General features: G+C 33.4%; 1 protein-coding gene across 1 annotated transcript in view; it reads left to right on the top strand.

Annotated features, from left to right (window-relative positions):
* LRP1B (LDL receptor related protein 1B) overlaps window positions 1–27,962 on the top strand; it is a 2,715,774-nt gene that overhangs the window by 2,402,722 nt on the left and 285,090 nt on the right. Inside the window, exons 67-71 of the mRNA XM_053698264.1 lie at window positions 4,525–4,644; window positions 11,179–11,295; window positions 17,431–17,537; window positions 19,264–19,393; window positions 21,200–21,306. Coding sequence (XP_053554239.1) covers window positions 4,525–4,644; window positions 11,179–11,295; window positions 17,431–17,537; window positions 19,264–19,393; window positions 21,200–21,306 — 581 coding nt within the window. The remainder of the gene's footprint in view (window positions 1–4,524; window positions 4,645–11,178; window positions 11,296–17,430; window positions 17,538–19,263; window positions 19,394–21,199; window positions 21,307–27,962) is intronic.

Below are 27,962 nucleotides of genomic sequence, written 5' to 3'. Positions count from 1 at the left end.
TTTCTTGAAAGCTTTATTGTGAATTAATAAATCACAAAGTAATTTTAAATTATATGCTATCAGTAAGAAATCCCCGCAAAAAAAGTCTAACATTTAATACAGAGTCTACTGCAATACTTCTTATCATGCTAGCTTCTGACACATTTTTTTACACAGATGACTGTGTCTAATTTTTGTTCCACACAATGTGCCAAATTCACGAAAGCTCTCTGGTCTTGCGAGATTCTATAGTTTGCCTCACCAGCATTACCAGGTCCCTCAGAATTGTTTTAAAGGCATTTTTTTACATTTGGAATAGCATATCTCATTAAGGGGGAATAACTTACATTTTTTATTTTAACAAGAGACACTTTAAAATATAATGCTCAGTAAAATAAGCTGATGATTTTTCTCCAAGCCAGTATGTTTTTGAGACCTGGGCCCAATAGACAAGCATAAAAACCCTTGAAGTGACAAAATAATTTCAAATCTCTAACTCACATGAGGTGGTGCTAAATTGGAAGTTTTATAAATACCTAAAGTGAGCTGAGTTAGTTGCCTGGAGAATTTGAGCTTAAAAAAGTGAGGGAATCTATAGTCAAGTATAGGAAGCAAAAGGCTAGGAACCACAGAAATCTAGCTGTAAAATAATCCAAATAGGTTCCAATCTTTGAACATCAATGAAAAAGGTCCAAGGCAACTTAGCATTACAGGTATGATCTCTGCATACTTGGATAGTTGTCTAGAGAACTGTAACAAATCCCATTGTTCAGAAATAAACTGAGTAATTGAGCCCACAGTTTAAGAGTTAATCTATGTTTCAAGTCAAAGTTGTAAGGAACATTTCAAGAAATACAATAGACATGTGTAATGTATACAGAATTTGACAAAGAAAAAGAAAAAGAAAAAAAAAAATCAGTCATTTAGTTAAATTATTTGCATTCTTTTAAATGCCCTTTTTAACAATAAGTATGAATGAACAAATACATTCAACACAAAAGTGGCAGACAGGCAGGAAAAACGTCAAATTTACTGCTTTACACTATTGAACAGTAATCCAGAAAGATTAAGATAATGGACCACATTTATTAATTTGTGGATGCAGTTTCAGGGCCTCAGCGATTCAGGCTCACCACCTAAAGTGTCACAGATTTCAGTCATCCTGATCAGATCCAGGATGATTGATAGCCCCTGCTTGTGCAATTTGCTGTGGGCAAGCAGAGGGTAGAATTACAAAAGTGCAGTGATAAATGTGGCAGCGGATGCTCCCTGCTCACCTCAAAGCTGGGAGGACAGGTTTCAGAGAGCATACTGTGTCCTTCTGGTAAATTGGAAATGTGACCCAATAAGGTCTAGATTACAAGTGGCAAGCAAACTGTTGTGCGCAAGTGATAAGGGGTCTATGAAGTAGCACGCATATTATGAGTTGAAAGAAAACGTGTTCACTTGACAGCAATGTGCGTCTGGTTAACTTGACTTCATAGCTCTTGTTAACTGTTATGCTCGACTAACACAAAACACATCAAAAATACATTTAAAAGTATAGTTGCACTCATAATAACACTATCTAATAAAAATATTTAAAAAAACGAAAAAACATTGGGCTTCAAAATAGAGATACAAATATACACATGTCTAAATATGCATATGTAGCTGAAAATATGTAAACGCATATTTATGCAATATTAAAATTTAATAAAGTGTTTAACTGTGTATTAACTGTAAACTTTTCACATTCCAATCTTCTTCACATAGGGGAATATGTTCTAAGTATTTTTAAATACATATTTCTATATATATTTGTATATTTCTATACCTATATTTAATTTAAGATATATAGGTGTAGATATATATTTTACCAAAAACTATTATATGTATATTTGTTTACAAAAAATGAAAACATTTCCTTCTATGCAAAGAACATTGGAATGTGAAATATTCATATTTCATGTCAGGTTGGCACACTTGATTAAACAAGATTTGGTTAGCGTGTGAGTATGTGTGCTAGTTTTTTTCCCGTTTTTACACTTCATTGAAGTCTATGGGTTTATACGTTAACGTGGTCACAATATTCAAACGGCTTTTTGCACACGGCGGGTTAGCTGTAAATTTTTCTGCATTTATAATCTAGCCTTAAGTATTCTTATTCTTGACAATTCTCACCCATAAATAAAAATAAATAAAAAATAAATGTTTGTGCTGCTACTGGCTTGTAGCAGTAGTGATAGCTACTAATTTAACTTTATTTAAGTTTAATCTGATGTCCAGCTTCTCCTCTATTGCCTTTAAGATGTTCCCCATAGTAAATAAGTTAACAAACAAATACTGTTGTCAAAATTCAGCTAAACTTAATTACCCAATGACCTGATATTAGAAAAAACAAAAGATTGTGTTTTCTTCTCAAATATTCATCTTAAACGCTTGTAGCACACATCTTACAAGTTGAAAGTAAAATGTTTGTGCATGATCGAAAGCTGACGCACACTAACTTGAGGACTTTCGATATGCAACCATGCTAACTTTTTTCCACAAAGACTTTAATTGGAGCTTGTGCACTAACCTAACACTGGGTTCAACCTACAGGGTTAACCCAAAGGGTAGCTATAGATATTTTATATTCCAGTGTTCTTCACATTGAAGAAAATTTTCTATTTATTCTTTATGTATCTGATTAATTTTTAGATAGATAGATAGATAGATATGAATATATAAAGGTATAGGTATATACAGATATATATATATATATATATATATATATATATAAATACATGTATACACATATAAACCTAAATACATTTATACACCTATATACAGTACATATATTTATATACATGCATACACTTATTTAGACATGTATATGTATGTATATATACATTTCATTCAAACACCTTGTCATATACCATTTAGCCCTTATAACATTTTATTGTGAATAATTTATTATGTGAATAATGATTATTAGATTGTGTATACTGTATATAAGTGTAACACTTTCTAATGTATTTAGTCACGCAAACCCAAGGAGCACAAATTTAGCTAACAGCGTGCCACTTATAACCTAGCCCACTGTATTTTAGGGTCTACGTATTAAATGTATGACTTTTTATCCAAATTAAATATGGATATATTAATCTTTAAGTTTAATAGCAAGAAGTGAAAATTAGGAAGAAAAAAGTTAAGACTGGGGGGTCTATTTATTATTGTACAGATGGACATGATACAATGTAGCGTATCATGTCCGCAGCACATCGATAAATGCCGACAGCATACGCTGTCTGCATTTATCATTGCACCAGCAGTTCTTGTGAACTGCTGGTGCAATGCCACCCCCTGCAGATTTGCGGCCAAGTGGCCGCTAGCAGGGGGGTGTCAATCAACCCAATCGTATTCGATTGGGCTGATTTCTGTCCCCCACCTCAGAGCAAGCGGACAGGTTATGGAGGTTACGGGCATCAAGCTCCTTATGGAGCTTGATAAATTTACCCCTTGATGCACAAGATGGAAGTATAAGAACTTCACATTCTACCATTATAGACTATACATGTATCTAAAAAGTAGTAATACAGTGGCTTAGCAATTTACTAGACAAGAACAATAGGGCTAGATTGCAAGTGGTACACTAACGTTAGTGTGTGTTGCGATAAGCACTATTGTGACCGCTCTAACTAGAGTGCATATACTGTAACAAGTTGAAAGTAAACAGTTGTGGTCGAGTGCAAACATAATTTGCGCTCAAAGGATTAGCGTGACTGAAGACCTAAAAAAGTATAATAATATATATGTGTGTGTGTTTGTGTGTATGTATATACATGTGTATTTATGTTTATATGTGTAAATGTATATACATTAAAATATAAACATATAAACACATATTTACACATTATGTACCTTTAAACTTGAAAAATAATTCTTATTTAACTTTAATGTGTTTTACTGTGTTATCAATATAAATATTTCACTTAAAAGAAATTGTTATCTGTATTTTAAAAAACAAACAAAAAAAACCAGATAAAAATTTTGAAGAACACTGGAATGTAAATATTAATAACTACCATTGGCTTTAGCACAGTAGGCCTAATGCAGTGTTGGCGTTAGCACTCGACACGTGTTAGTTTTTTTGGGTTAACAGTGCGCTCTATGGAAGTCTAAGGGAGAGGATGTTAACGCATTTGTGACATTTGAAGTCCTGAAGTTAGCACGCATCTGACTTTTTATTTTTAACTTGTAATACTTACTTTAAGCATAGTTAGTGCGCAAGCGAACATTTTTGTTAGTGTGGCCCATAAGCTTTTATAAAGTTTTAGTTATGGCTTCAAAAGGTGTAGCAAAATTATATAGTTCAGACTTTATAAATCTAGATTATTATAATCTGTTCAAATTCAGATGCGCAATCTACTTTTAATTCTTTGTAGACATACTTGGTATTTTATTTCTTACACATAATACAGTTCTTTCCTTAATATTACAAAGAAAATGATATGAAAAACTTGAGGCCAGTTTGACTCTCTGGTCATTAAAATGAATTTATTCTACTCATTTTCTTTTCAGCTGAAAACAGCTGCTCTCCAGCTCACTTTCAATGTAAAACTACAAAGCACTGTATATCTAAACTCTGGGTGTGTGATGAGGATGCCGACTGTGCAGATGGTTCTGATGAGGCAAACTGTGGTGAGTAAACAGTAATCTCACAGCATTATGATCCCCAGATGAAAACTTGCATCCATGGATACTTTGATATTGTACTTAGCACTCTTTATTGGCTGTCATAAAATGGCAATATTTGTTATTGGCTCTTAATGACCTTCTAGTTAAAGGCTTAATCCTTTGACAGCAAGAGATGGCTACAATACATTACCTTGGAACAAGCAAAAGCAAAGCAACTGTGTTACTGACACTTTAGCACCATAGAGAAAAGCAATACAATGAATTTGTATATATGTATATATTACTTCGCCAAATAGAAAAAGACAAATATGTATTACATTTTCCAGCAGAAGCAAAGGTATAAAGTTTCAGGCCTAAATATTAAATAAATAAATAGGCAGTTGCTCAAAGTTATTTAGTACATAAAGGTTTAATGATCAGGCTACAGGAATAACTTGACTGAAGTAAGGCTAGAGAACTGCATGCTAGATAATTAACTTCACACATAACGATAGGTAAAACTTCTGTAACAAGAAATAGGAGCAGAAAGGCAAATATATCCCAATTAGTAGCAGCCCCTGAGGGGAGAAAGTTTCTAAGAAATTGTTAAATTGTAACAGCTGTTGCAAGAGAGGGTGTCCTTATGCGAGGACAAAACTGAAAGTGATAGCTTCAGGCGCAGGTACCTGGATCACTGGTGAACTGCTCTGATTTAGAGTGTCTATAATAAAATGAGGATTAGTAGGAAGAACACAAACCCACAAGTAAGGAGGAGCAGAGCTTAACTGTCCCTCTGAAAATGTATGGGGAACCCAGGATGACAAGAACAGGCCTCCCTGTAATTAAACTTGGCTTAGCAATAAAAATATATAATTTGACACTAGATAAGACCCAAAAAGGTCTATCAAGTCTACCCATATTACAGTTTACTGTGTTTTTAGGATATCCTTATGCATGTCCCAGACATTTTTTTTTAATTATTTTACCACCTCTCTTGGAAGTTTATTCCATGAATCAACCACCCTTTCTATAAAAAAACTGCTTTCTCACATTTCTCCTGAATGTTCTACCCTCTAACTTAAGATTGTGACCCTTTGTTTTGGTATTTCTTTTTTTTTTTTTGTGGAAAATGCTTTTAGCTTCCACTTTATTAAAGGGACATAATACTCATATGCTAAATCACTTGAAACTGATTCAGTATAACTGTAAAAAGCTGACAGGAAAATATCACCTGAGCATCTCTATGTAAAAACTGAAGATATTTTACCTCACAATCTCCTCAGCTCAGCAGAGTAAGTTCTGTGTAAAAAGTTATACTCAGCTGCACCCAGCTGCAGGTAAAAAAATTTAAAAAAAATGAAGAAATGAACAGCAGCCAATCAGCATCAGCAGTGCTGAGGTCATGAACTCTTACTGTGATCTCATGAGATTTGACTTAACTCTCATGAGATTTCATAGTAAGCTTCCTTTACCTGATTGGTGAAATAAGATGAGAGTGCACGATGCTCATCCTTTACAATGGGAGGTGGCTACTGAGGAACTTTTGAGGTAAAATATCTTTCTTTTTTACATAGAGATGTTCAGGAGATATTTTCTAGTCAGCTTTTTACAGCAATGCTGCATCACTTTCAAGTGTTTAAACATTATTATGGCCCTTTAAGTCCCTTCATATATTTTATAAAGTTTGTATTGTCACAAGGTTTCAATCATGAAACATTGCTAAGTATATAGTTATGCCAACATAATTCTTAAAACCACAGGTGATGCAAACATATTTCATACATAGACAGGCTTTTCCTTTCAAGCTCAGATGGAACACAGAGTTAAAGTGTACAGACATAATGGCATATATGGTGAACAGTAACACAGGAGTACAGACTTGTCAGCAAAGTTTAATATCACAATGCATATGTATTTAATAGAAATGCTGACAGCCATATTGCACTGCTCTTCACTTGGTAGCAGTGCTAACTTGCAGGATAAACTGGTATGCATGTAGTATCAGAGCTTACATCAAGATTTACTATATCATGCACTTAGTAGTAGAGCTGACAGTCAGGATACCCTGTTGGCTTTTTAAAAAAGAGCTGACACACAGGATACACTGGTATGCACTTGGTGGAAGAGTTGACACTGATGATAAACTGGTATGCACTTGGTGGAAGAGTTGACACTGATGATAAACTGGTATGCACTTGGTGGAAGAGTTGACACTGATGATAAACTGGTATGCACTTGGTGGAAGAGTTGACACTGATGATAAACTGGTATGCACTTGGCATAAAATCTGACACTAAGGGGCCAAATTATCAAGCTCCGGATGGAGCTTGATGTCCCTGTTTCTGCGCGAGCCTTCAAGCTTGCAGCAAACAGCAGTTATGAAGCAGATGTCTAAAGACTGCCGCTCTATAACTTGTCCACCTGCTCTGAGGCTGCGGTTATCAATCCGCCCGATCCTATACGATCGAGCTGATTGACACCCCCTGCTAGTGGCCAATTGGCGGCTAATTTGCAGGAGGTGGCATTGCACAAGCATTTCACAAGAATACGCTGTCGTCATTTATCGATGTGCGGCGGACATGATACACTACATCGTATCATGTCCGCTCACACTTTCATAAATCGGACCCTAAATTAGTTAGCATTTGTAGCAGACTAGATTAACGGCACTCACAAAAATCATGGGCAAAAGTGTGACAAATGCTCATGTCTTCCTTAAACAGCGCTAGTAACATAAGATCACTATAACAAATTCCAAAAGCAAGCCACATGAGAATAAATATCTCAGGCAGTCACATGCACACTCCCCTGGAGACTACTGCATAGTAGGATTTAGTTGTGATTAAGAATGACAATAAGTAGGTCAGAGACCTGTACACCTCTGTAAACGTTATTCATTTATCTTTAGCACAGATGTATAAATATGAGGGGGGGGGGGGGCAAATACATAGCTCTGAATGCTAGATTTTCTTGCATACCATAGAGCCAATAATTTTAATTTATTTTACTTTTCCATGTAAAACAATTAAACATAGCACAAGTAGAATATAAGAGAGTATCTTTTAAGTTACTATTACAATAAATATCACAAACCGTTTGGATCAGAAGCTCTGTATAGCATCTTATAAATGTGCATAATTTATTCCATTTTGTAAGCTGCAAAATCAGCATCAATATCAACTTTTTTTTTTTTATAGTTTGTGAAACTGGTTCATGTAATTAGCTTCATACTGTGACAAAACTAGTAACTGTAATTCATTTCTTTTACAAAGCACACTTTACAGCTCTACAATTAGGAGAGAGCCAAAGGTCTAAGATAGTAATTAAGAGATGAACAATAAATTAACCTATGCATCCCATTATACAGAAGACAAATGTGAGCTCTTGTCAATTATGTTGCTAATGTTGAAAACATACAAAATATAAAATGTTGTACATCCAAGATTAAATTGACTTACGAAACTCTCTTGTACACTTTACTGCAAATAAACTATAAGGTATTATAGAGTGCAATAACGTATGCATTTATTAAATATTGATTAATGTTTAACATTCATTGTCTTGAAACTTGTCTGCCCAGCCTTGCGGTAAGTGGGCAGCAGCACACCACCCACATTTTACATTATATAATCCACTGTGCAATGCCACCCCATGATTGGGCTTGGCCAATAAAGCTCAAGAGGGGGCTGTCAATAATCTCACTTAGATCGGATCAAGATGATTGCAATCCGCAACCTAATATTTAACTAGCATTTCAGGCTCGCTCTGAGCAAGGCTAAAATGCTGGGGCTCTGAAGCACCTAATACTGCTTATTAAATGTAGCCCGATATCTCGCAAAGCAATCATAAACTTAGAAATTCTTCCAATATCTAAAATTTGAGGCAGGCGTCTAGCAGGCAAAACATCTTCAGTAAGGAAATCAAAATAGTCACAGTAATTTATACGTCAATGATGTAGTCCTTTAAAGCAGAATTCCCCCCAAAAAACAGATATGAAGGGAGATGTGACAATAAAACATATTTAGTAAATGTGGAGAGATCCCATAATTTAGTGAACAGGATTTAGATTATTAGCTCTATTTTGTAAAGGGCCTACATTATCCCCGCACCTGTCTGCTCAATTGTAACATCTCAACTTGAAATGTGTGCCGAGCTTTGCAGCAAGTTAACCTACGTTAACTTAGATGACAGTGATACTGTCATGTCTGTAATGCTGACCATAACTATACAGTCTTCACTGTGGTTAAAAATAATTGTCTCTTTCACTATAGTAACCAATTTTCGTCAAGCACTAATAAAATAAAAACAAATTGGAAAGAGTATATATGCATGTAGAGATTTTCCTCAAATCCAATGAGCCATGGAGTATGCAATGAAATCCGCAACCATTTATTTGCAAGCATGAACACGTCAAAAATCGAAAAGAAAAAGTAATTCTCAGAATACCTAACTCTAATTACAACATTTTATTGAATATCTGCAGCACACTCAAGTCTACTGATTTAGGGTGTATGGACTAGTTTACTTAAAGATATAGAGGATATATTGATATTTCTAAAATAGCTGCAACTTCTATACAATATGTACTAACTCATTTAATGAATCCAATAAACTTACGGAATAGACAGCAAGTATATATTAGAAATAATAAAACACATAGTTCCCCTTTTATCTACAAATACTGGAATGTTTGCTGCATTCCACTTACTGACACACCATCCAATGTTTTGTGTGATGTATATATAAATGAACACAAAGTTATTTCAATGTTTTAACATCTAAAAGTGTTAAAATAAATAAATAAATAATTAGGGCAATAATAAAAATAATAGTAACTTGTCTTTATCACAAAGAGGACGAATGTAGAAGTTAATTATGATTAGATTTTTCTCTAGCATAATTTATTTTTTAATTTCCTATATTATTTTAAGTATATATATATATATATATATATATATATATATATATATATATATATATATGCATAGTATAAATAGTAGCTAATTAAAAAGTAGAAATAAACATTTTTAAAGAAATATATGTTTTTATATGTTTGTAAAATCTGTTTTACTTCCTGTTCAATCATTTGATAGTGCATATATTTATTGAAGGGAATATAAGGTTGACAGTTTAGTGATAATACATTCAGGGCTAGATTACAAGTGGAGCACAATATTGCGCTTCCACTCAGTAATACACGCTCACAGAATTGCGCACTGGTATTTCAAATGGTGCACAATGCATAAGAGCACGCTTCAATAGAAGCTTCGTCCTGATGTCGATAAACATGGCAAACCCCCTAGCGCAGTGTAGGGGGCAAATCAAACAGCGTTGGACAGCAATAAATAAATATATACATATATTTATGTGTAAGCATAACCTATATATTATTATTGCTTTGTGCAGATTTTTGTTTTTAAATAAAGATGCTCATATGTTTATTTAATGATACTCTACTGTCCTCTTTATTTTGGGTGCAATTGAGGCAGCTTTTGTTTTATTAACAAGAGATCTGATCTCTAGCACAAAGTGAAACTGCAAGCTTGCTGTCACATTAACCAGCCACTTGCAATGGCTGGTTATTTAGCATGCGCCCGTAAATGGGCAAATTTGCTGCTTTATGGGTGCACATTAAGATAGTGCAGCACTCATAATCTGGCCCTTAATGTCAAAGTTACATAAGCATTTTTTTGTTGTAAAGACAAAAGTTTACATAATTTCTGTATCCTTGGAAATAGTTTCTTCTGGTTATTTTGAAATGTATTTAAACAGCCATTTTAGATTTATACTTATAGAAAATATATAGATATTAGAAATCATGTAAAAAAATGTAAAAATCCTACCTTCAAAATTATCCATGTGCAATTTTTACATATCCCAGGCAGAGTCATATTTTATATTTTATGATATAAAAAGAAAAGCTTTCTTAGAATTATCATATGTTTGACGTTTTTGAAGGCTACTGTTGGCCAGTCCTGATGTAAAACATAAAAATACTTTGAGATAACTATATACCAGTCATTATTATGGAAAATGTACTTATTATTTGCCCATATTGGATTTTGACATACACACACACATATATATATATATATTATATATATATATATATATATATATATATATATATATATATATATATATATATATATATATATATATATATATATATATATATATATATACACACACACAGAAAACTGTGTGAAACTGCTTGGGACAGGAAAAGGTTAGGATTTTGGAATGGTTTGGATTTCTGAATATTTGTATATTTGCATCTGTAAAATGTGGCACCTTGGATATGGGATTGGACCAAGTGTAAATGACAATATCTGAGGTCATTTAGTCAATATTTACATCTCATAATGCAGCTTATACATGCTACCTAAAGGTTGTTTTATATCATTTTTAATATTTTTTGTATACACAGAAACATATTACAGTACTGTAATCAGAAAGGTAATAGTTGTTGTTTTAAACAAATATAAACTAGTATGTACATTTAAGGACACAAAAAAAAAAACAAAAAAAAACAAACCAAAGTCATTTTTTTAACAGATAAGAAGAGCTGTGGATCCCATGAATTCCAGTGTAGAAACAAAAATTGCATCCCAGACCACTGGAGATGTGATGCTCAGAATGACTGTGGAGATAATACAGATGAAGAAAACTGCAGTAAGTTTATTTTGAATAATAATATTGGGATTTTTTTAATTATCATATAGTTTTTGGGTAATATAGCTATAGATATAATAGATATTTTGTTTTTGACCACTATCATATGTTACATGTGCCAGTTGTTTTTATTTTTTTTCACAATTCAACAATTCTTGTTACTTAACCACACATTTATGGGTCTTTTTTCACTTATATTCATCAGTTAAAAGAACTTGATAATCAATCTATTACATTTTAAAAGATGATGATAAGGACTACAAACACGTGTCCAATATACTTATAATGCTTCTGTTGCAATGCCTTAAAGGGACATTAAACACTAAATACATGCTAGATAGAATGATGCATTCAAAGAAAAGATTAGTCCATGACTAACATGTAGATGTATTTTTTAAAGTTTCATTAGTTGTTTAAAAAGTGACAAAATAAGTGTAAAATTTTAGTGTCTATAAAACACTGGGAGCTGCCATGTTGTAACTTGTGTTACCTTCTCTGCTGTGGCCAATTAGGATCAGTTATAAATAGGTCACTAGAGTGTGCAGCCAATGGTTGTGCTGGATTTAACAGTGTTCTGCACTTCCATTTCTAACAGGAACTGAAAAGCTCACAATTTAAGAATGGAATTATAGGCAAAGAGGACAAAATAAATAATAAAAGTATATTGCAGAGTTGTTTTATATAAACAATTTATCATTTTATATTACCATCTCAAAGTGTTTAATGTCCCTTTAAAGGGACAGTCTAGTCAAAATTAAACGTTCATGATTCAGGTTTGACATGCAATTTTAAACAACTTTCCATTTTACTTTTATCATCAAATTTGCTTTGTTTTATTGGTTTTCTTTGTTGAAAGCTAAACCTAGGTTGGCTCATATGCTAATTTCTAAGGCCTTGAAGGAGGCTTCATTTCTCAGGGAATTTTTAAAGTTTTTCACAGATAGACAGTGCTAGTTTATGTGTGCCACAAAGATAACATTGTACTCACTCCTGTGGAGTTATTTATGAGGCAGCACTGATTGGCCAAAATGTAAATCTGTCAAAATAACTGCGATTTTTGTGATTGTTTGCGCGCAGGTTAAATTTGTGCTCGTATTTAGAGTTGAGCGTATATGCAATTGCATGAGAGCAATCATGATTTATGCTAGAATGATTACTGCGACTTCAGAGCTGTGGATAACTGTGTAAAACATAGAAGTATCACAAAACACACCAAAAATACGTTACAAAGTACAATAACACCATCTAATAAAAATTATTAGAAAAAAATGCAAAAAGTGCTCAAAGATATGAGATCTTAAGTGTTATAAAAAAAAAGCATTGAGATACATACATTTATCATATACATCTCTAAAGATGTATATGTATGTATATATAAATGTCTATTTATGTGTACATCTGTATTTATATGTGTATATATGTATTTACAGACATATATAGACATATAAACACATACATACATATGTTTACAGTTTAGATAAAAACATGAAAAAACATATTTATGCAATATTCATATTTAATAAAGATTTAAACTATGTATTTACTGTAAATATTTCACATTCAAATGTTCTGCACATAGCAGAATATGTTCTATGTATTTTTAAAGAGATATTCCTATATATCTCTCTGTATATCTATACATATATGTAATCATATGGATAAATAGGTATAGATATATATTGTACCAAAATACCATCAGATATATGTAGAAATATGTATGTATGAATAAATAGAAAATATTCTTCTATGTAAAGTACATTGGAATGTAAAATATATATATTTTCATGTCTGGTTACTGCACATTTGAATATGCGATCAGGAATGCGCATATGAGAGCATGCAATCATGTATACGCATATGAAAACATGCGATCGGGTTTGTGTGTGTGTAGGTTGTTTTTCCACTTTTTTTCTCTATTGACATCTATGGGGGAAGAGGTTATAATTTGCGCGATAGTTTAGTTGCGCTAGAAGTAAGTTGTTTGCACTCGTCGGGTTAGCAAACTTTTTACTTTCAACTCATAATATCAATGCAACTTGCCGAGCGTAAAAAACTTACTTCTTCCGCAATTAGCACTCTAGTGTAAGCACTAAATAGCGCTCCACTTGTAATCTGGCCCTTATTTTTTCTATTACAAAATTGTGAGATTAACAATGTGGTTAACTAGTTACTGTTGTTTTCAGAAGGTAACAATTTTGAGCTTCAGGAGTATTAATAACAAAATAATTGTGGGTTTACAGTAACTGGAAAAATACAGCGACAATAATGGTTGAAGTTAATTTCTTGTCTGCCGAAAACAGGTTTATTACGCATATATGAAATGTAAGACAATCAGCACCTTGTGATATTACTTTAAGCAGTATTTTCTGATAGCTGTGAATAAGTAAACATGTATAATCTATGACAGTTGGGAAATCTTATCTGCTGTAACAAATTGAATATTAAATTGGAAAAACACTTGATCTGTTCTGAAATATTGTATTATTATTGGCTAATAAAATTGCATGTTAAATGCATATTGTTCAGTACAGATAAGAGTCTACACAGAGAGAATGATGCTTTCTTCTTAAGCATTTTTTTTGAGATGTTGGGGACTTTTGGGGGACAGACATTTTCTGCTCCAGTTAAATAATACATTTATTTTGTTATTTATTTTATACTCCTTATCTAATAGAATAAATATAGTTTAAATAAAACTAAATATATTGATAACATTTGCTGAACATTTTTAGTAGGTAATGTTCTATTTTCTTATTGTATATATGATATACTTTATGCTTATACCAGGTTTAACTTTGTACACCACATAGCAGGTTTAACACAAACATGTTATGCATTGAAGCAGCTGTATGTGGCTATTTTTATCAGCTAAGCGTGGGTCATAATACTCTTATTTGCATTAAGTAATTACTATGTTAAATTCTATTATTAGGCTCTATTTGATGGTCTGGAAAAGTGGTGTAAGGATTTCAAAAAGCTTCCTATTTTATGTACCTGCAAATTTTGCACTTAATTGTCTTCAATTACTCAGACAATTACATGCTATTTGTTTCCAGTAAAAAAAAAATCAGAAGCACTAACACAATGCAGTGCTAAAGTGAGATGCAGGAAGAATCTGTGCAAAATAGACTATGCTTAATTTGTTATATGTACTATCTAAAATGAATAAATATTGATAATATAAATAAATTAATGAAAATTTGTATTTTATATATGTATTTAGCTCATTGTAAGATAAACATTGTCAAAAAGCTTTTTGCGGTGTTTGGCCGGATACTGTAAAACTGTGCACATTTTGAGACTAAAATGATAGGTTTCCATTCTCTCTCTCTATATATTTTTATAAATGGACATTGTATTCAGTTTCATTCTATTGTTTATATTAAAGAAAAGCTGATCATGTTGGACAGACCGATGATAATTTATTTATTATGTTTGTATATGATACCCTATTATTTTTTTGGTATGTAGTTTAAACTTCCAAAGTAGGATTTCTTAACCAAATTTTCTAAATGTAGAATTGATCAAATTACATTTAAATAGGGTTTAAAGTTGGAGTTACATTCAAGCAATTTATATAAGGATATTAAAGGCACAGTAAAATCCAGCTTATATGTTCAAAATTCAGATAGAATATGCAATTATAAGCAATTCCCAATTTATTTATCAATTTTGCTTGGTTCCCTTGATATTGATTGGTAAAAAATAATCCTACTTGAGCTCAGAAGCGTGCACATATCCTTAGCCATCTGGCAGCAGCGTTTGCAACAATGTGTGTAGCAATGTTATACATAGTTGCAAACTATGCTGCTATAGAGTGCCTGTAGCATTCACTGGCAGTGTTTCCAACTGTAAATAACATTGCTATAAACATTGTTGCAATCACTGCTGCCAGATGTCTAAGGACATGTGCATGTTCCTAAACGAGAGTTAAAGGGACACTGAACCCACATTATTTCTTTCATGATTCAGATAGAGCATGCAATTTTAAGCAACTTTCTAATTTACTCCTATTATCAAATTGTCTTCATTATCTTGGTATCTTTATTTGAAAAGCAAGAATGTAAGTTTAGATGCCGGCCCATTTTTGGTGAACAATCTAGGTTGTTCTTGCTGATTGGTGGATAAATTCACCCACCAATAAACAAGTGCTGTCCATGGTAATAGGAGTAAATTAGAAAGATGCTTAAAATTGCATGCTCTATCTGAATCACAAAAGAAAGTTTAATTTGTAATGTACTGTCCCTTTAAGCTTAAAAGGACAGTAAAGTGAAAATGAAGCTTTTATGATTCAGATATAGCATGCAATTTTAAACAATTGTCCAATTTACTTCCATTATCAAAATTACTTTGTTTTCTTTGCATCCTTTATTGAAGAGTAACTCTAGGTAGGCTCACAAGAGCTCAGGAGTGTGCACGTGTCTTTAGTACTCTATGGCAGCAGTGTTTTTCAACATTTCATGACAAAGACACAAATAATGATGCAGCACACTGCTGCCATAGAGTACTAAAGACATGTGCCCACTCCTGAGCTCTTGTGAGCCTACCTAGATTTACTCTTCAATATAATAAGGAAGAATTTTGATTAAAGGGACAGTCTAGTCAAAATTTAACTTTCGTGATTCAGATAGGGCATGCAATTTTAAACAACTTTCCAATTCACTTTTATCAGCAAATTTTCTTTGTTCTCTTGTTATTCTTTGTTGAAAGCTAAATCTAGGTAGGCTCATATGCTAATTTCTAATCATTTGAAGGCTGCCTCTTTTCCCAGGGCATGTTGAGAGTTTTTCACAGCTACAGGGCATTGGTTCATGTGTGCCATACAGATACCATTGTACTCACACACGTGGAGTTACCTAAGAGTCAGCACTGATTGGCTAAGATTCATCTCTGTCAAAAGAACTAAAATAAGGGGGCAATCTGCAGAGGCTTAGATACAAGGTAACCACAGAGGTAAAAAATTATATTAATATAACAGAGTTGGTTATGCAAAACTGGGGAATGGGTAATGAAGGGATTATCTATCTGTTTAAACAATACACATTCTGGAGTAGACTGTCCCTTTAACTGTCCCTTTAAAGAGTCATTATAATGCAACACATTACATTTTCTAATTTAATAGATCAGTACAGTTTTGCATCAGTGAACCTAGATAACAGCTAAATTCCCAATTGGTAGTTGCAAACCTTGCAGCTTCTGAACATAACTCACCCAGTCAACCAATCAGAAACACAATTGCATTACACCACCAATTACTGTCTGGAGGAAACTCATAATTATGCAGTCTCACTAAAGGGACAGTCTACCATAGAATTGTTATTGTTTTAAAAGATAGATAATCCCTTTATTACCCATTCCCCAGTTTTGCATAACCAACACAGTTATATTAATATACTTTTTACCTCTGTGATTACCTTTTATCTAGGAACCTTCTTCCAGCCCCCTGATCACATGACTGTGACTGTTTATTATCTATTGCCTTAAATTTAGCATTGTTTTGTGCTAAATCTTAAATAACCCCCTGTGCCTGAACACAGTGTTATCTATATGGCCCACGTGTGCTTTCTGTCTCTTTGTGTTGAAAAGAGATTTAAAAAGCATGTGATAAGAGGCAGCCCTCAAAGGCTTAGAAATTAGCATATGAGCCTACCTATGTTTAGTTTAAACTTAGAATACCAAGAGAAAAAAGCAGATTTGATGATAAAAGTAAATTGGAAAGTTGATTAAAAAATTAAAAGTCCAATCTGAATAATGAAATTTTAATTTATACTAGACTGTCCCTTAATGCAAAAATGATGTGTTCTAATAAATAAACTTGTTATTTTTGCATTAAAGTAATCATTTAAAATAGTTAAGGATAATTTTATAAAAAGTAGTTTCTGTCTCATTGTTTAAAATGCACTTTAAAGGCCATTTATTAACCTCTATGAGTATTTTGATCTACAGAAAATTGTTGGTGCTGTTTTTGGACAGGCAAACTAAAGTAATCGGATGACTCTATATTTGGTTGCTTTAATATTTTATTCTTACTTAGTTAATAATAAAGAAGAACAAAGTAAAGCTTGCCTTTTCAGAACACTGTGTGTAATTATAGTTTTAGGGCTTTACAAAGTGTTTTTTTTTTCTTTATCAAAGAACCCCAGACTTGTGGATTAAAAGAGTTCCTTTGTGCTAATGGCGACTGCATATCCGCTAGATTTTGGTGTGATGGAGAATATGATTGCGCAGATGGTACAGATGAGGTAAACGGACAAACCATATAAAAACAGATCGCGTTATTAAATCTATTACTATAGCATTAATACCCTTCTAACCTTATTGTCACATAATATGTTGCTAAAGGTTACCACAATCATGTTATGGAACTGAATGTACCCTCTTGAGAGGAAAAATTGACTCATGTCAATATAATCTTTAATTTTCTAATATCTAGTCAAAATTGTGTTACGGTTTCTATATTCCCAAATGTTTTGGATACTATTTTCCACTACTAAGACAGAAAAAAAGCTGTTATTTTAGGTAAGCTTTTCCAGAAGGCCCAGTGCCATGACCTTAGAAAAGGAAACACTGAGGATTATATTGTCATCTGTGTAGTTTGAGTGGCACTTAGAGGGACACTAAACCCAATTTTGTTTCTTTCATGATTCAGATAGAGCATGCAATTTTAAGCAACTTTCTTATCTACTCCTATTATCAATTTTTCTTCATTCTCTTGCTATCTTTATTTAAAAAGAAGGAATAGGAGCCAGCCCATTTTTGGTTGAGAACCTGGGTTAGGCTTGCTTATTTGTGGGTAAATGTAAACCTCCAAAAAGCAAGCGCTATCCATGGTGCTGAACCTAAAACGGGCTGGCTGCTAATATTTACATTCCTGCTTTTAAAATAAAGATAGCAAGAGAACGAAGAAAAATTGATGACAGGAGTAAATTAGAAAGTTGCTTAAAATGTCATGCTCTGTCTGAATCACGAAAGAAAGAAAAAATTGGTTCAGTGTCCCTTTAATCCTCTGTACTTTTTAAAAAATATATATATTTGTAATTGATTTTATTGTTAGGTAGATATTATGATAGGTTAATATTAGGATATGTTCATTAAAAATAAAGACTATTGGTTGCATTTGTACATTTTAAATGACTATTTAATTTTTGGATACTTAACATGAGTGTAATTTTTCATAGACTTTAGGTGTATGCCCATGTAAATCTGATGTTATCAGTATTCAAATAAAACATTTGAAAGACCCATTTCAATATTCAAAATTTCAAATATTACATTCAGCATTAGAACACTAAAAAAAACCTGGTTCCTCGGTTCTTATATTTGGTAGTATACAAATATAAAGCCACTGTAATTCATATACACATTCCTATTTATATAATTCTAGCATTTAATATAGAGAATAGGCCAATATATTGCACTTTTCATAATCATATTTAGGGGCTTACTTTTTTTATTTTAAATCGCCTAAAATAAGCTATTTTATAATAAATTACAATGTTTTTTCTTATGAAAAAAATTTATATTCATAACCTGAAGAGAAAAAAACACAGTAAACGACAAATTCGTCTGTATGAGTATTTCTTCTTAGTATCAATTCACACTATTAATATAATCTATTATATGCAAAAAATAGAAATAAATAAATAAATAAAATCATTTGTTGTCTACTTATTTTCACAAAATGTTTGTTTGATAGGAAGATGCTGCCAACATAAATGTGTGTTATTGAAGTTTTTGGCAAAAATATATCTGGTCCTATTCTATGACTGAGTTTTCTGCAGATCATATCTTAAAGTATTTTTTAAAAAAAAGTATCATTACTGAGATGGTTATATAGCTTTAGCATAAAACAAAATGAGGTTATATAGCTTTAGCATTATAACAAAATTATAACATTATATATAATGCTCCTCAACATGAGCATATGTCATTGTGGAATTAAGGATTCTGTGTCTACTGTTTTAACAGAGAAATTGTGATTCTGGTTGTTTAAAAGACCAGTTCCAGTGTTCTACAGGACAATGTATTCCAACCAAATGGAAGTGTGATGGTCATGAAGATTGTAAATCTGGAGATGATGAAAAAAACTGTGAACCAGGTAACTTTAAAAAAAAGGGAAATATGTTTGTTTTTTGCTCTATTCATTTAAAAAATATTAATAGGACTCTTAAAATTGACCTTGCTGTAAATACTTCTTTATTTATTAAAGTGATGGTAAACTCCCCCCCCCCCTTTATATAAACAGATCTGCAATGTTAGCCATATTTTAGATAGAGTTTAATTCATCAGTTTTAATGAAGATGCGTTGTAACTTACTTTTTAATAAGATATGAAATTCAAATACCCCAGACTCATAGTCAATTTTCTGTGAGCTAAAACTTTTAACTGCTCTCAAATCAGCACTCTCCCCTTAAGGCACTTTTTTGTAGCTAGAGCGCTGATTGGAGAACCAATTCAGATCGTTAACTCATAGAGTGCGAGGTATTTGAATTTTATGCAACATATCACAAACATTCCGGATCTATTTTTATAAAGGGCAGAGTTTATAATAAAGGGCAGAGTTTACCATCACTTTAAGCTTTACTGCTTTAAAGTGATGGTTAGCTTGACATGTTTTAAAATCAGGTCCAGAATCTAAGTGATATTTTACAGGGCCTTTAATTGATCACTTCCAATAAAGATGCGCTGTTACTTAGTTTTTAATTTATCCGTGCCATTCTAATACCTTGCTGCCCTCTTCAAAACTCATATTTTTTGTGCTCTAGCTACAAAAGAAGTGCTGTATGTCTAGATAGCTGATTAGAAGTGGGCAGTCAAATCTTTATCAGAAGTAATCAATTAAAGTCCCTGTAACATATTGCATAAATTCCAGACCTGTTTTTAAAATGTGTTAAGTTTACCATCACTCAATTAGTGTAATTTAGTTAAACTCATTTTAGATTAGAGGACCAGATGGATAAGCGGTCTCGAACTGTATACAGCATGGTGGTATTTTACAGATGATGGTATTTGAAGCTGTGTTCAACACTATGGGGACGATTTATTAAAGTGCGGATGGACATTATACGATGTAGCGCATCATGTCCGCTGCACATAGATAAATGCAGACAGCATTCGCTGTAGGCATTTATCATTGCACAAGCAGTTGTGAACTGCTTGTGCAATGCTGCCCCCTGCAGATTTGCTGCCAATCGGCCACTAGCAGGGGGTGTCAATCAGCCCAATCGTATAGGATCAGGCGGATTGAAGACCGCAGACTCAGAGGCAGCGGACCAGTTATGGAGCAGCGGTCTTTAGACCACTGCTTCATAACTGCTGTTTCCGGCGATAATTCCCCCCCATGTGGATTATTCGTAATAAATAATATGCTGCACAACTGGTAATGGGTAATTAAGAATGCGAGAAAAAAATGTTTACTATATTGCCTGTTTTGTTACTGTTAATAAATAACTGTTTTTTTGTTTTTACACCTACATCTATCGTTGCATGGATATTTAAGGTCACAAGGGCTTTAAGGAAAATAATAATTTAAAAAATATTATTACATATGTATTACTATTGAGTTTTTGGTATATAAATAAAGCTTGTTGGAAAAAAAATGCATAAAGCTGGTAGTCCCTCAACTCATTTATTAAGTAACTGTGATGTTTTCAATAATATTGTCTAATAAACTAATTCTGAGCTTTTATTTTGCATACTTTTTTGTGTGCAAGTTACAATTTGTAAAAATTAAAACCTTTCAGAGTAATACTTTAGATTTGGATTTTAAAGACCTTGTCAATAGAAATAATTAACTTCTAATACAAGAAAAAAAAAAGTATTTTTAGAAAGGTTATTTTTAATTGTTAACATGTTCTGTCAATCCTTGCTTTACTATACTAGATATTTTCCCTCTCCCTTATAGCATCTCCAACATGTTCTTCAAGTGAATATGTATGCAATAGTGGAGGCTGTATATCTGCGTATTTGAGATGTAATGGAGAATATGACTGCGCTGATGGTTCAGATGAGGTAAATAAATTATAATTATCTAGGTTTAATGAGAAATATAAGTACATTGGTAAAATTATCATTTTAACAAGCTGTATTGTTACATATTATTTTTAATTGAAAATATATTTCTTCTAGGCTGAAATTTAAGGACATAATCATATCTTATATATACATAAAGTGTAATGAAACATTTATATTATTTTTACTCACACAGAAAAAGCAGTCTTAAAAAAATGTTCGTATTTGTCAATAAAGCTTTCAAAACTATTAAAAAATAAAAAATAAATAAATCATAGAACATATACCTGTAGACAGATTAGATGGATAGTCTTAAACAAAGGAAGGCCTTTTGGATCTATCATTTAGAGACTTGGGTACCCTTTGGGATGATTAAGGATTGGGATCTCTCTATATTTCTAAAGATATGATTATTTGGGTAGTGTAACTTTAATTTGAAAAAATCTGGATCCAAATTGATTAATTGGATGATGTCATGAGTGGCTCAGTAATAATGAAGCTGTATCTGTGTAAAGGTGTACACATGTCTAAGGACTGCTATGTATGAAACATTGTAATTTAAGTGTTTCACTTCTTATAATTAAATTTATACTTTTATTTGTTAAAAAAAAAAAATGTTTGTATGCATTGAATTTCAACCAAACCTGCGGACTGTTCTGCTAAATGGAAAGCTTGATGTTCTGAGTGTTTCATAAATGTATCTCTTAGTATTTGTTTATTTTCTGAACAAAAGATCAGAGCAAAAACATGAATATCAAGGTGCATAAATCAAATTCTAACAATATTATTAAAGTTAACTACATGGTTGATTTCCATCATATTCATTGACATATCCATAAAAATTACAAAATAAATAAATACAAATAAAATATTAATTCTAAATACCTTTACTGATCTTCACACCTTGAAGGTTATACAGAAACAACATAATTTTCAGTTAGTTAACTGAAAAAAAAGATCCTCATGGCCTAATGCAACCGAATGAATTAACAAACGGCTAGATTACGAGTTGTGCGTTAAGGTAAAAAAGCAGCATTAAGAGGTCCTAACGCTGCTTTTTTACACCCACTGCTATTACGAGTCTTGAAGGTTTAGGGTCACCGCAAACTTCTTTGGCCTTACCGCAAAACGACTTACGTAAACTTCGTAAAGTCTTTTTTCTATGGGACATCCATAGCGCCAGTATTACGAGTCTGTCCTGGGAGGCTAAATAGTGAGCGTTACACCCTCTACCTCCAAGATCCGTAACGCATTTAAAAGTCAGTAGTAAAGAGTTTTACACTACAACGCCGTAACATAAAACTCATAACTAAAGTGCTAAAAAGTACACTAACACCCATAAACTACATATTTACCCCTAAAACGAGGCCCTCAAACCGAGGCCCTCCCACATCACAAACACTAAAATAAAATTTGTAACCCTAATCTGCCCCTCCGGACATCGCCGCAACTATAATAAACATATTAACCCTTAAACCGCCACCCTCCCACCTCGCAAACACTAGTTAAATGTTATTAACCCCTAATATGCCGTCCCTAACATCGCCACCACCTACCTACATTTATTAACCCCTAATCTGCCACCCCCACCATCGCTGCCACTATACTAAATGTATTAGCCCCTAAACCTAAGTCTAACTCTAACCCCAACACCCCCTAACTTAAATATAATTACAATAAATCTTAATAAAATTACTATTATTACATAAATAATTCCTATTTAAAACTAAATACTTACCTATAAAATAAAACCTAAGCTAGCTAAAATATAACTAATAGTTACATTGTAGCTATCTTAGGGTTTATTTTTATTTCACAGACAAGTTTGTATTTATTTTAAATAGGTACAATAGTTATTAAATAATTATTAACTATTTAATAACTACCTAGCTAAAATAAATACAAAAGTACCTGTAAAATAAAACCTAACCTAAGTTACAATAACACCTAACCTAACCCTACAATTAAATAAATTAGCTAAATTAAAAACAATTAAATAAATTAAATTAAATTAGTTAAAGTACAAAAAAACCCCACTAAATTACAGAAAATAATAAACAAATACAAGATATTTAAACTAATTACACTTAATCTAATAGCCCTATCAAAATAAAAAAAGCCCCCCCAAAATAAAAAACCCTAGCCTAAACTAAACTATCAATTGCCATTAGAAGGGCCTTTTGCGGGGCATTGCCCCAAAGTAATCAGCTCTTTTACCTGTAAAAAAACAAAAACAAACCCCCCAACAGTAAAACCCACCACCCACACAACCAACCCCCCAAATAAAATACTATCTAAAAAAAACTAAGCTCCCCATTGCCCTGAAAAAGGCATTTGGATGGGCATTGCCCTTAAAAGGGCAGTTAGCTCTTTTGCGGCCCAAACCCTAATCTAAAAAATAAAACCCACCCAATACACCCTTAAAAAAACCTAACACTAACCTCCTGAAGATCGACTTACTGTTCTGAAGACCGGACATCCATCCTCAAGGAAGCGGCAGAAGTCTTCATCCAACTGGGTCGAAGTCCTCAACGAAGCCGGGAGAAGTCTTCATCCAAGCCGGGTGAAGTGGTCCTCCAGACGGGCAGAAGTCTTCATCCAGATGGCATCTTCTATCTTCATCCATCCGACGCGGAGCGGCTCCATCTTCAAGACATCCTCTTCATCCAGAGTCTTTTTTCTATGGGACATCCATAGCGCCAGTATTACGAGTCTGTCCTGGGAGGCTAAATAGTGAGCGTTACACCCTCTACCTCCAAGATCCGTAACGCATTTAAAAGTCAGTAGTAAAGAGTTTTACACTACAACGCCGTAACATAAAACTCATAACTAAAGTGCTAAAAAGTACACTAACACCCATAAACTACATATTTACCCCTAAAACGAGGCCCTCAAACCGAGGCCTTCCCACATCACAAACACTAAAATAAAATTTGTAACCCTAATCTGCCCCTCCGGACATCGCCGCAACTATAATAAACATATTAACCCTTAAACCGCCACCCTCCCACCTCGCAAACACTAGTTAAATGTTATTAACCCCTAATATGCCGTCCCTAACATCGCCACCACCTACCTACATTTATTAACCCCTAATCTGCCACCCCCACCATCGCTGCCACTATACTAAATGTATTAGCCCCTAAACCTAAGTCTAACTCTAACCCCAACACCCCCTAACTTAAATATAATTACAATAAATCTTAATAAAATTACTATTATTACATAAATAATTCCTATTTAAAACTAAATACTTACCTATAAAATAAAACCTAAGCTAGCTAAAATATAACTAATAGTTACATTGTAGCTATCTTAGGGTTTATTTTTATTTCACAGACAAGTTTGTATTTATTTTAAATAGGTACAATAGTTATTAAATAATTATTAACTATTTAATAACTACCTAGCTAAAATAAATACAAAAGTACCTGTAAAATAAAACCTAACCTAAGTTACAATAACACCTAACCTAACCCTACAATTAAATAAATTAGCTAAATTAAAAACAATTAAATAAATTAAATTAAATTAGTTAAAGTACAAAAAAACCCCACTAAATTACAGAAAATAATAAACAAATACAAGATATTTAAACTAATTACACTTAATCTAATAGCCCTATCAAAATAAAAAAAGCCCCCCCAAAATAAAAAACCCTAGCCTAAACTAAACTATCAATTGCCATTAGAAGGGCCTTTTGCGGGGCATTGCCCCAAAGTAATCAGCTCTTTTACCTGTAAAAAAACAAAAACAAACCCCCCAACAGTAAAACCCACCACCCACACAACCAACCCCCCAAATAAAATACTATCTAAAAAAAACTAAGCTCCCCATTGCCCTGAAAAAGGCATTTGGATGGGCATTGCCCTTAAAAGGGCAGTTAGCTCTTTTGCGGCCCAAACCCTAATCTAAAAAATAAAACCCACCCAATACACCCTTAAAAAAACCTAACACTAACCTCCTGAAGATCGACTTACTGTTCTGAAGACCGGACATCCATCCTCAAGGAAGCGGCAGAAGTCTTCATCCAACTGGGTCGAAGTCCTCAACGAAGCCGGGAGAAGTCTTCATCCAAGCCGGGTGAAGTGGTCCTCCAGACGGGCAGAAGTCTTTATCCAGATGGCATCTTCTATCTTCATCCATCCGACGCGGAGCGGCTCCATCTTCAAGACATCCTCTTCATCCAGAGTCTTTTTTCTATGGGACATCCATAGCGCCAGTATTACGAGTCTGTCCTGGGAGGCTAAATAGTGAGCGTTACACCCTCTACCTCCAAGATCCGTAACGCATTTAAAAGTCAGTAGTAAAGAGTTTTACACTACAACGCCGTAACATAAAACTCATAACTAAAGTGCTAAAAAGTACACTAACACCCATAAACTACATATTTACCCCTAAACCGAGGCCCTCCCACATCACAAACACTAAAATAAAATTTGTAACCCTAATCTGCCCCTCCGGACATCGCCGCAACTATAATAAACATATTAACCCTTAAACCGCCACCCTCCCACCTCGCAAACACTAGTTAAATGTTATTAACCCCTAATATGCCGTCCCTAACATCGCCACCACCTACCTACATTTATTAACCCTAATCTGCCACCCCCACCATCGCTGCCACTATACTAAATGTATTAGCCCCTAAACCTAAGTCTAACTCTAACCCCAACACCCCCTAACTTAAATATAATTACAATAAATCTTAATAAAATTACTATTATTACATAAATAATTCCTATTTAAAACTAAATACTTACCTATAAAATAAAACCTAAGCTAGCTAAAATATAACTAATAGTTACATTGTAGCTATCTTAGGGTTTATTTTTATTTCACAGACAAGTTTGTATTTATTTTAAATAGGTACAATAGTTATTAAATAATTATTAACTATTTAATAACTACCTAGCTAAAATAAATACAAAAGTACCTGTAAAATAAAACCTAACCTAAGTTACAATAACACCTAACCTAACCCTACAATTAAATAAATTAGCTAAATTAAAAACAATTAAATAAATTAAATTAAATTAGTTAAAGTACAAAAAAAACCCACTAAATTACAGAAAATAATAAACAAATACAAGATATTTAAACTAATTACACTTAATCTAATAGCCCTATCAAAATAAAAAAAGCCCCCCCAAAATAAAAAACCCTAGCCTAAACTAAACTATCAATTGCCATTAGAAGGGCCTTTTGCGGGGCATTGCCCCAAAGTAATCAGCTCTTTTACCTGTAAAAAAACAAAAACAAACCCCCCAACAGTAAAACCCACCACCCACACAACCAACCCCCCAAATAAAATACTATCTAAAAAAAACTAAGCTCCCCATTGCCCTGAAAAAGGCATTTGGATGGGCATTGCCCTTAAAAGGGCAGTTAGCTCTTTTGCGGCCCAAACCCTAATCTAAAAAATAAAACCCACCCAATACACCCTTAAAAAAACCTAACACTAACCTCCTGAAGATCGACTTACTGTTCTGAAGACCGGACATCCATCCTCAAGGAAGCGGCAGAAGTCTTCATCCAACTGGGTCGAAGTCCTCAACGAAGCCGGGAGAAGTCTTCATCCAAGCCGGGTGAAGTGGTCCTCCAGACGGGCAGAAGTCTTTATCCAGATGGCATCTTCTATCTTCATCCATCCGACGCGGAGCGGCTCCATCTTCAAGACATCCTCTTCATCCAGAGTCTTCTTACTGAATGACGGTTCCTTTAAGTGACATCATCCAAGATGGCGTCCCTTAGATTCCGATTGGCTGATAGAATTCTATCAGCCATTCGAAATTAAGGTAGAAAAAATCCTATTGGCTGATGCAATCAGCCAATAGGATTGAAGTTCAATCCTATTGGCTGTTCCAATCAGCCAATAGAATGCGAGCTCAATCCTATTGGCTGATTGGATCAGCCAATAGGATTGAAGTTCAATCCTATTGGATGATTGCATCAGCCAATAGGATTTTTTCTAAATGTGTGGGTGAGTAGAGCGCTGGAACTATAGAGATCCCAAACACCCTATAAATATAAGATCCTTCGGTCTTATGAGATAGATTATCTAGGTTAGGGGGTATATAGGGGCGTTGTTACCAGCTTAAGGGATCGTTCTCGGCTATATAAATGTGAATTTTCAATTTCCCTGTATAGTGATATTACGTGATATTTATAAATATACTTAAAAATATATGTTTAAAAATTGATAAATAAAGTGGAAATTTTGTATCAATATATATGTCAAGTGGAGATGGGATGTTAAATGTTCCTAATATTGGATACAATCTAAAAATATGTGTACTCAGTGTGAATAAACTATTGCAAAAACTTGTGTTAAATTTGATCCTGAATTTCAAAACTTAATAAAGTGGAACCTCTAAAGAATATATGTGTACTTAGTGTGAATAAACTGTTGCAAAAACTACCTTTTCTACCTTAATTCCGATTGGATGATAGAATTCTATCAGCCAATCTGAATCTAATGGACGTCATCTTGGATGAAGACTTCTCCCGGCTTCGTTGAGGACTTCTGCCCGATTGGATGAAGACTTCTGCCGCTTCCTTGAGGATGGTTGTCCACCCTTAAAAAAGGGATTGATGTCCCTTTTTGTAAGGATGTATTGGGTGGTTTTTATTTTTTAGATTAGGGTTTGGGCCGC

The sequence above is a fragment of the Bombina bombina genome, chromosome 1 (genome assembly GCF_027579735.1).
Source record: "Bombina bombina isolate aBomBom1 chromosome 1, aBomBom1.pri, whole genome shotgun sequence".
In the NCBI taxonomy this organism is placed as follows: domain Eukaryota; kingdom Metazoa; phylum Chordata; class Amphibia; order Anura; family Bombinatoridae; genus Bombina; species Bombina bombina.
Note: the sequence above shows the minus strand (reverse complement) of the source record. Positions and strands in the feature narration are given on the sequence as shown.